The sequence below is a fragment of the Octodon degus genome, unplaced genomic scaffold (genome assembly GCF_000260255.1).
Source record: "Octodon degus isolate 3935 unplaced genomic scaffold, OctDeg1.0 scaffold00286, whole genome shotgun sequence".
NCBI classification, from domain to species: domain Eukaryota; kingdom Metazoa; phylum Chordata; class Mammalia; order Rodentia; family Octodontidae; genus Octodon; species Octodon degus.
This window is the reverse complement of record NW_004524862.1, coordinates 594571-605025: the sequence shown is the minus strand read 5'-3', so window position 1 is coordinate 605025 and position 10455 is coordinate 594571. Positions and strand designations below refer to the sequence as shown.

The window sequence follows — 10455 nt, the reverse complement described above, 5'->3', positions numbered from 1 at the left end:
TTAAATATCCCTCTAGTATTTGCACCAAGATCTGACGTGAAATAACTATATTGAAATGCCAAGACTTCTGTCTGAACTAAGGAGAGGAGAATTGGATAGATTCGCTTTCTTACATTATATGGGCACTAAAATCAAGTAGTAAAAATAGCCATTGCACAAGGCAGATGCACCTGAACTTTCTGCTTATTTCTATGTGGCAGAATTGATATTTTATTTATTTATTTTTTTAAAGGGAAACCAATGCAGCTGTGGGACCCAGTGATGTCTTAATCAACTTAGGGACTCAGGCTGCTATGAAGTTTGGTTCTAGATAGTTAACTGCCTTGAAAAGGCTATCTGGTGCCTTACATGGCAGGAGGCAAAGCGTCCTGGGGATGAACAAAGCAGATAACGTGCCCATGCCACCTTGTAGCTTTAGTGGGGTCACACAGACTCCTCACCTCCCACCTATGTGTAGCGTTGCCTTTCACACTCAATGACTACTTGAAAGCAGTGAACTCACTTTCTTTGAACTTGCCTATAACATAAGCAGTATTCTTTTAATAGATGACTTATAATGTGAATTTTAAGAAACTGTTCCTGCAATTGCCACAGTTTTCCATATGTATGGAATTGATGTAATAAGAGGGCTAAGAAATTACTGGGTATGTTTTAGTCTCTGGCTAATGCCTTAGTGTTTAGATAAAAGATTTGTATTTAAAATAAATGTTCATAAATGTTTGTAAATAAAATCAGGGACCACCACTCTGCTGTGGGTCTCATTTTCATCCTTCTGTAAGAAAAACTTATATTGTATGTTTTTTCCCTCATTTTTATTATAGTTTGTAAGCCCAATTTTAATAAAGTTTTGCAGATCTATTTCTTGATCTCTTAATATGTGCTCTACTTGTTTGGATCTCATGTTCTCAGGTAATCAGTGCTTGACTCCTCAGTTCCATGCCATTGGTTTTCCCTCTGCTAACTACCCCTCCTCACTTTAAGTCTCTATTGTCTTCTGCCATCCTCGTCCTGAATGATTTCCTGGAGTGCTAGGGGCAATCCTGCAGGTAAAGCAGGATGTACTGCTTTGCTGTGTCAAAGGAAAAGTAAAGGTTATTCCTGCTTCAGGAAGCTACTCTGTACTTTAGTTCTTTTATTATTTTATGACATAAAGTATCTCAGGTTTTTCCATTAGGATGGGAGGAACCGGTGGGCCTTGGTAGGGGACCCCTACCAAGAGATTTATGTAAGATATGAGAGGGATAAGAGCTGTAATGAGTGTCGGGGCTGGGAATATAAGGGCTGTTCTGGCAGGAACTGTTGCCCTCCCTCAATGAAATGAGACCCACAGCGGAGCCGTCACTGTTTCTCTTTGCCCACCAAACAGAGTAAGTAGAACAATAAATTATGTAAGGGCAGGTTTGATTATGTTTAAGTTCAGCTTTTGCTGTAGGAGTTGGCAGTCTTTTTTTTTTTTTCCTTCCCTTTAATGTATTGACTATTGCCTATGTGTAGCTTTGAATTAATTCTGTACCTGTCTTCTCTGTTCTTAGATACTTGGAAATCTGTTGTCTTCTAAAGATCAAAGTTGGGGCTGGGGAGATGGCTCAGAATAAGTGCTTCCCTGGCAAGCGAAAGGGCCTGAGTTCAATCCCTGGTTCTGCTAAAAAAAAAAAGATCAAAGTTGACAGGATGACCAATAAGAAAATAATATAGATCATATGTAAATTTATGTAGATGAATGCCCACAGATGACATCCTTTTTCTCCTTTGCAACTTCCTAGGTAATGAAGAGACATTGATCATTAATGGTTAAGTTAGCAAAAGCATTGCTAGGTGTGCAACACTACAGGGTGTTACATAAGGACAAAAAGTTCAAAGTGTGTAAAGTTCTTCTGAAGTTCAACATGGAAAGTGATTGTCAGGGAACTTGTTAAAATGCAGATCTGTTTCTGTGTATCTGCAGTAATTCCAGGATTTTGCCTTTCCAGTCTGTTCCCAGGTGATTGGATGTTGGTGATCTATGGCCCTTGTTTTGAATAGCAAGGATGTAAAATCATTTAGCCTGTTGGTTGGCACATAGTGATTTTGAAGTCAGACAGTAAAGAAACTCCACTTTCTTCAGTTCTGTTTAGAAATCAGGAGCTCACAATGCTGTATCCTCCTTTCCTGTACCCCACCCCCAAATGTTTTGACAGATCCTGAAATGCCAGCTAATTTCTTTTTTTTTTTTTTGGTGGGACCAGGGATTGAACTGAGGACCTGTGCTTGCCAGGTAAGCACTTATTCTACTGAGCTATCTCCCCTGCCCCTGCCAGCTGAATTCCATGACCATGTCATTCTAGTTTAGAATGCCCCATGGGTTCCATTTTAACTTTCCTGGCACTCAAGATTTACACTTCCTAGCAGGTGGGAACCCAAGGTAGGTCAGGCAGACTAATATGGTTGGGTGCCATAGCTGTGACGTTTGAAGCCTAAGGTTCCATCTCCCTTAGATTCCTTTCTCTCCTGGGAGCATGTGGTAGGCTCCTGAGGGAAAGGGTAGACACAAAGATAAACCCCAAAAGCTCTAAACCTCTGGCTAAGAGAACATGGAACTGGGGTTCTGGCAGGCTTGCAGTTTTAGGGTTGTGGAAAAGTATTGTCCTTATTCTGTTTCCTCTGCTAGACAAGAGGATTTATAGTCACTTCTGCATCAGGCACTGTCATAGTGCTCCACCCATACATTTTTGTGTGTGTGTGTGTGTGTGTGTGTGTGTGTGTGTGTGTGTGTGTGTGTGTGTGGAGTAGGAAATTTTATTGAGGGAAAGACAGTTCCTGCCAGAGAGACAGGACGGGACCCTGGAAGTGGGTTGCTGCCGGGATTGTGTTTTGATAGCACTTCCATTCAACTTCTCTCTTCCTGTTTCTCTTTGCCCACCAAACAGAGTAAGTAGAGCAATAAATTATGTAAGGGCAGGTTGATAATGGACTGGGGGTGGACCCGTGGAGTGCTGGCGTGGAGTGATTCTGCAGAGCAGTGTACCTCGGACCCTGAACTAAGCAGCTGTGGCTGGAGTTGGGGAATGAAGTCTATCTTTAGTTAAGTGTCTGTAATTGCCTAATTTGTTCTTTGTGCATGCCTGAGAGAGAAACTGGTAGACAGGGGGACCTGCTGTTTAGGAATTTTCCTGGGTAGATAAGGGGGGTGCTCAGGAAATTGAATTTGATAAGCTTTTTATCTATCAGAGAGAGCTATTTTCTGCTGGGCTAATTCCCAGGAAACAGCCTCTCAAAGTCCCATTTGGCATCCTGGTGCTGAAGAAGGATTAAAGTTAGAAAAATTGGAATGTGGGTTGAAACTTCCGGTGGATTTAGGGTCGGGAGGCTGCACTGTGTTCCTGGTTCTGGGATGTGGTAGCTTGGAACTAAGCACACACTGTAGCCTCTCTGAGTCTGCTGTTTGCTCTCAATTTCCCTTTAGTGTGCGTGGCTTATCTTTCAGGGTGGGGCTAGTCAGGGAGATGGGACAGGTGGGAGTTCAGTGAGTCTGGGATGTCCATACAAATGAGAAGTATTACTATTCATCTCTTGGTCTCTGATGAGGCCTGATTCGCAGGAGAAGAGAGGAATTTGGGGATTTTTGTTTGTTTAGTTCCCAGGCAATCTCATTAATAGCCTCAGGTTCCCAATAAGATAGGAAATGTAGGTTTGAGGGAGGTACTCTCCCTGCTAGGAGGACACCTCCCCCCCAGTTTGCTTTCTTCCTTGGCAGAATTCCTGACTTCTTGGAAAACCTTTTCCTTGGCTACAAATTCTGTTCCTCTTGGTCTAATTTCTGAATTTAGGGGATAGTGGAGCAAAAACTCTTTTCTACTTGAGCCCTGAGCTAAAGGCAGCCAGATATCCTTTCCTCCCTGGAGGGAGACTGAGCGTCACAGGCCTGTGAAGGGTTAAGTGAGCCACACCCACAGCAGGAACAGCTCTGGACTTTGTGCTGAGCAGCCATCTCTCCAGCCTCTCCTGGCCTGACTGGCACGGACGCCTGAGCTGGAGGAGGCAGCACAAAGGAAGAGTGGGCCCTGGCAAGAGAAGGGTGGCCCCTTCTCTGCTTTTGCTGACACCATGGACAGCTCCAGTAACTAAGACACTTCACACAGGCTCCTGTGCCCCCTTCCTGTCAAATTGGGATTTCATCCACCTTTCTCCAAGGAATACTGAAGTGACACCCTCATTCCAGTGCTAGGTGAGTCCTGCCTTGACCTGTCACTGTTCCTCTCAGACGTTGGGGTGTGCCCCATCTGGATCCCGTTCTCTTCTCCCCTTCCCTGCCTCTACCTACTTGCACTCTCCTCTCAACTCCCCACCCAAAGATACCTTGTCTCAACCCACTTTCTGCTTACTCTTCCTTGGAAAATTACTTCAAAGGTTCTACTTTAAAAAAAAAAAATCTGAAAACAATGAGTTAGTAATAGTGCCCACTTCATTGTAAGCATCAGATGAATTAGTAGCCATCTGCACAATGCTTAAGGCTCTGTCTGGCTGTGTGATGCCTGGAGACTTTTTACTGGTATTATTGTTTCCTGAATTGTATCCTTCCAGGAAGGGAAGGGAGCTTGGGCAGTGAGGGGAAAAGAGAAGGGAGCCTGTATCCCCAGCCTTGCCCCACTTTCCATATTGCTGCTTTCTCCCCTCCCCCACCCAGGTTCTGAGGTGCAGGAGAATGGGAAAATATGTTTCCTTTTTTTAAATTCCTATTTGGGAGTGGCACTGACCGTTGTGCCAATAACTGCCCTCTACCCTGCCTGAGTAGTTCACAGGAAAGCCGAGGACGGCTGGGCTTCCTGCTGAGGGCATGGCTGCCATGAGCCCCCCACGTGGGCCCCAGCCCCATAGCCCTCTTTGTGGCTCTCCCCCTCAAAAGCTGGGTGTGTCCCTTCCGGCAAAGTCTGCCAGAAGTTTACAGGAATGGGTGTAAGAGACTGAAAAATAAGGACAGAAGTGGAGGGCGTCTAGGGCGTCTATTTATTTCTGATGCAGCGAACCTTACTTTCATTTTCTCTTGGGAATTCCAGTCTTTTACAGATGACTCCTGTCTGTCCTCTAACTCATCACCTTGTTCAGTCCCTATTTAAAAGTGAAGCTTACAAACACAATCACGGAAGAGAGACCTCCGAAAGAACTGAGATAGTTATAGATTGGTTTGAGACAAGGTCTTGTTACACAGTTGAGGTTGGCCTCAAACTCATAGCAATCCTCCTGCCTCAGCCTCTTAAGTGCTGGGACTACAGGCCTGTGCCACTACCCCCAGCTGGGTACAGGGGTTTGGGATGAGTAAAATGGGAACTGTGAGAGGTAGGGGAGAACGAGAGCACCACAGTGAGTAGCTGTGGCACCAGGGTGCTGGAGAGAGCCTCAGAACAAAGCAGGAGGGAGAGCTTTCTACACTTGGCTGCAGCATAAAACTTGGCTCATACTTTCCTCCTCAGCCTTCTCTCCTTGAAGTACCTCTGCTCCCCTGTTGCTACCTCCTGGGTACTGTCGTCCTCCAGGTGGTCAGAGGTAGGTGGTTCTGTCCCCTGCCCTAGAGATTAGAGGGTTCCCTACCTCCGGCGAAAGATTTGGCTCTCTGCTTAGCCTAGGCTGGTACAGAGGCTCTTGTAGATTGGGCTTCTGGGTGCTTCTTCCCTCTTCCCCTCATATGGTTAGTGGGCATTTAAGTTGAGCAGACATCAGAATATTGGCACTTTCAATTCCAGAATACACAGCCTCTCAAAATGCCTTTCATGGAAGGTTCTGTGGGAGTAGAGGACCTTGTCCTCCTGGAACCCCTGGAGGAAGCATCTCTGCTCAAGAACCTTCGACTTCGCTATGAAAACAAGGAGATTTATGTGGGTACTGTGGTTATGGCTGGCTGTGGGTGTGTCTCGAAAGATCACCTGCCCCTCCTCATTCTCTTCCTCTTCTTCCTGGTTCCAGACTTACATTGGGAATGTGGTGGTCTCCGTCAATCCTTACCAACAATTGCCCATTTATGGCCCCGAGTTCATTGCCAAATACCGAGATTACACCTTCTATGAACTAAAGCCCCATATGTGAGTAGAAGGTCCCAGCTCTGGATGATGAAGCATTCTAATTTCCTCCGTCCTCTCTAAAGTGTTCTTCAGCTGCCACCTCCTCCCCAGCCCTCTGGAGGTGCCTTGTTAGGCCTGCTGCTTTTTGTTTAGTCTGGTCCTTGTGTGTGGGGGGGAGGTAGATAAACTAGAAGTGGAGATTGAGTGAGAAATAGTATCTTGGACTGGCTCCACATTGGTCATTGCCCTCTTCCTCCCTCAAGCTATGCTTTGGCAAATGTGGCCTACCAGTCACTGAGAGACCGAGACCGAGACCAGTGTATACTCATTACAGGCGAGAGTGGAGCTGGGAAGACTGGTGAGAATCTGATGGGGGAAGGTATGGGTAGCCCTGGCACACCACGTCATCTCTCTCCTGTCCAGGCCTTACCTACCTGTCCCTCCCAACCCCCTGAAACTCATCCCATTTTCCTGATCGTTGGGGGGCTGTGTGCTGTGCTGGGTGAGAGGAGTTAAGGAGGGAGGTAGGGTTGGGTCAGCTGTGGGCAGGTCCTATGAGTGAGATTCTGTGTGCACAGAGGCCAGCAAGCTGGTGATGTCTTATGTGGCCGCTGTCTGTGGAAAAGGGGAGCAGGTGAACTCCGTGAAGGAGCAGCTTCTTCAGTCAAACCCAGTGCTGGAGGGTGAGAGTCCCGGCCTCTGTTCTCTCCATTCCTCCCCGTCTTCAACCTCCAGCGTCCCGGGGCTCTAAAACCACTGCTTCCTTTCTGGGATTGCCATGAAGACTGGAAGAAGTCCTTTGCAGAGGGCTTTTTTTCCTTTCCTAGAGCCTCATCTCACCCCACAGCCATCTAACTTCCTCTCCTCTCTGCAGCATTTGGTAATGCCAAGACCATTCGCAACAACAACTCCTCTCGATTTGTGAGTGAGCATGTCCCAGGGTGGGAAGAGAGGGCTTGGGACCAAGAAAGGGTGCAGCACAGAACCTTTGCACCAGGGCTGCAAGAAGAGGAGGAAGCAAAGTCTTTCTCTGATCTCTTTCTGAAGGGAAAATACATGGATATTGAGTTTGACTTCAAGGGATCCCCGCTCGGTGGCGTCATCACAAACTGTATGTGTCTCCCCAAGAATACTTATCAGCTTTCTCCTTCCCCTGCCCCATGGCCCTGCCTGCTCACCTGCCCCGGTAGGAAAGAGGAACATTAGACTTCAGGAAATTTCTCAAATGCTAGGGACACTGTAGCTGAGGGTAGCGTTGGAGGGACACTGTGGTATCTCTCAGGCCCTCAGGAGGTTACTTTCTAACTCTGCCAGATCTGCTTGAGAAATCCCGAGTGGTGAAGCAGCTCAAAGGGGAAAGGAATTTCCACATCTTCTATCAGCTACTGGCTGGAGCAGATGCAGAGCTGCTGAGTACGTGCCTGTCCTGGATACACGGCAAAGAATTCCCACCTCCATTCCATCCCCAGAACCTCCGATTCCTCTGTGCCCTGCAACATCCTTCCCTGGAGCCTCCTGAGATTTTTTCCCTGCTGGCATTCCTTACTTGGAACCTCAAAACCCATTGCTGAGAACAAATCTCAACCCCTCTGCCCTCTTCCTTTCATGGGATTGATTGCTAGGACATGCCTCTCCTGCCTTTTCATTGCACCCAGCCCTCTGTTCTACCTGGGTTCCTCTTTCTCCAAATGGGCTTTAGACGTAGAACTCCCATCCCCAGCTACCTTCTATCTTCCACTTTAAGAGGCTTTATTGAAAGTTCAGTGGAGAAGGAGGCAGGATGCTGTAAGTGTTGAAGGAGCTCTATTTGAAGCCGTCCTGGCTTTTCTCTGCCTCACTTGGCCCCTGCCCCTGACTTTCTTTTCTTAGACCAATGTATGGAAGTTTCATTCATCCATCTATCAAGCATCTCTTGAGTATCTATTGTGATACACACTATTCTAGCCTGTAGGGATAGAGTTGAATAAGATAGACATGGACCCTGTTCTCAGAGAACTCAACAGTTCTTCGTCTGCTTCTAGTGATAACATGTGTGAACATATAGATTGCAGTACAGAGTGATTGGTGCCTTAGGTCTGTCATAGTAGCTATAGGAGCAGATGGCGTGGAGCCCTTCCCTTGTCCTGGGATAGAGCCCACCCTCGCCTGGATGCTGGTGGCTAAAAGTGACTTTGGGTGGGTAGCAATGCAGGTTCAGGTGGGACTGAGACCTGGCTAGAGTTTGTCTACCAGTCTTCCCTCTAGTTCTGAGAACCATGGGTTTCTGGCCCTAACGATCTGTCCCCTTGGTTTCTTGTTATTCCATATTGGGCCATGCCTAACTGCTTTTCCTCTCCTGGAGACCTCTGTGGTACAAGAGTCCCTGTGAGTCTTGTCTTCCTTCTAGGCTTAGTCATGTTCACTTTGTCTGAGGGAACACCATTTAAGCTCCAGCTTAAGTCCTACTCCCTGAACCACGAATCATTGTCATAAGAGGTAGCTATCATCCCTCAAATTCCAGGATTAGCCCAAACCCTCCCACCTTAGGTAGACAGCTTCAAACACTTCCTTGAGTCATTTATTAAAATGAAACAAGTTCTTGTTTGCTGTGTACATAGAATATGGAGATAAGAACCTTCACTCTCTCAGAGGCACTGAAATCTGAGTAGGACGGAGGGTTTATTTGATTGTTTTCCCTGTTTAGAACTCAGAGGATAGGCAGGGAGAAGAGTCAAATGAAGCTTCTCTTTTATAAAAGTATTGGGAAAGTCCAACAAGTGTGAACACCTAAACTCTAAGTACTTTTTTTTTTGTGGAACTGGGGATTGAACTCAGGCCCTTGTGCTTGCCAGACAAGCACTTATTCTGCTGAGCTAACTCCCCGGCCCACTCTTAAGTACTTTTAAAAAATTTAGTCTATCATCATGGGAATTAATAATCTCCAAACAAACGAGACCTGTAACAAAAAAGGAAGAACATACATCAAAAAATGGCTCTGTCAAATAAAGGAATGAGCTCAGGTAGTGCAAGGGTGGGAGGCGATGAGCCTGGCAAGCTTCAGAGTGCTGGGTGCTAACCCTCTTCTCCCATGCTGACTCCCAGAGACCCTGAAACTCGAGCGGGATACAAGTGGCTATTCCTATCTGAACCAGGCAGTGTCCAGCGTAGATGGCATAGATGATGCCTCCAACTTTAGAGCTGTACAGGTAGGCAACAAGAGTGGGTAGACTGGGGGGGGGGTCCCTTAAGCCCAAGTTTTGGGCTTGAGAAGGGAGGTGTTGAGCTGGCGCTATCATTTTAGCTTGACTTCTACTTTCCCCCAAGAATGCAATGACAGTGATTGGATTCTCCAAAGAGGAGATTCAACAAGTGCTGGAGGTGACAGCCCTGGTCTTGAAGCTGGGGAATGTGGAGTTGACAGATGAATTCCAATCCAATGGGATACCAGGAAGTGTCATCCATGATGGGAGAGGTTTGTGATACCCTAATGGAGCCCCCACCCGGAATCTCCTATTTTGAGTCTCATTTTACAACTGTCAGAGTAATCAAGTTCTCCTTGATGCAGTCCCATGAGCTCACTTCTGAGTTCTTCCCCAGTGAAGCATATTGGAATGGGATTTGTGAAATCTGATGTATCTGGAGTTTGGATTTCTCAGTTTCAGTTGATTTTTCTGCACACGGGAGTAATCATGCCTATTTCAGGAGATCCTCATACCAAAGTAGGCAATGCACACAAAGTGCCCAGATCTGCCTTTTCCCTTAGCCTTGCATTCATCTATGGTGGCATTCTGGGTTGGCTGTAACAACTTCACAGTGAGTCCCAAGGCACCAGTCTTCCAGGTAGCTTTGCTTACCACTGCCCTCATGTCTCATGCCACTGAGAGAAAGCCTCCTTTTCAGCCTTCTTGTATTTCCTCATCATTCTAGGTGTTCAGGAAATTGGAAAGATTGTGGGTTTGAAATCTGAGGTACTAGAAAGAGCTTTGTGCTCGAGGACCATGGAGACAGCCAAAGAAAAGGTGGTCACTGTGTTGAATGTCACCCAGGTAAAGGCCCTTCTGAAAGGAGGTTGGCTTGAGTCTGTTCTGTGACTTCCTTACTAAGTTGTCCCTCCTGCTCCAGGCTCAATATGCTCGGGATGCTCTAGCTAAGAACATCTACAGCCGCCTCTTCGACTGGCTAATAAATCGAATCAATGAGAGCATCAAGGTGAGCAATTGTGCTCTGGCCTCAGTTACTTCTGTCTGCTTGCCTTGGCCCCCAGCTCCATTCCTTGGTATCTGAGATGAACAGAGAGAGGAGGATGGGGGGGGGGTACAAGTCTTTCCAGCCCTGTGTTATGGAAACATCACTGATGTTTGCATTTAACAACCTGATCTATCCGTTTTTCAGTCATGTGGTCTTTGAATTTGATTCTTTTTTTTTTTTTTTTTTTTTTTTTTTT

The 10455-nt window shown here is 46.5% G+C and overlaps 1 protein-coding gene across 2 annotated transcripts in view; it reads left to right on the top strand.

The window, feature by feature from the left end:
• The first annotated feature begins 4002 nt into the window (after positions 1–4002).
• The window catches only part of Myo1a (myosin IA), a 27535-nt gene continuing 21082 nt past the window's right edge, over positions 4003–10455 (top strand). Inside the window, exons 1-13 of one of the 2 annotated variants that reach the window (XM_023707276.1) lie at positions 4003–4204; positions 5448–5520; positions 5718–5849; positions 5938–6053; positions 6296–6390; positions 6611–6715; positions 6907–6953; positions 7080–7143; positions 7347–7445; positions 9114–9217; positions 9336–9483; positions 9939–10057; positions 10134–10220. In XM_023707276.1, the coding sequence (XP_023563044.1) occupies positions 5736–5849; positions 5938–6053; positions 6296–6390; positions 6611–6715; positions 6907–6953; positions 7080–7143; positions 7347–7445; positions 9114–9217; positions 9336–9483; positions 9939–10057; positions 10134–10220 (1098 nt within the window). In that variant the 5' untranslated portion in view covers positions 4003–4204; positions 5448–5520; positions 5718–5735. The remainder of the gene's footprint in view (positions 4205–5447; positions 5521–5717; positions 5850–5937; positions 6054–6295; positions 6391–6610; positions 6716–6906; positions 6954–7079; positions 7144–7346; positions 7446–9113; positions 9218–9335; positions 9484–9938; positions 10058–10133; positions 10221–10455) is intronic. The other variant, XM_004647047.2, reaches the window with a different exon arrangement.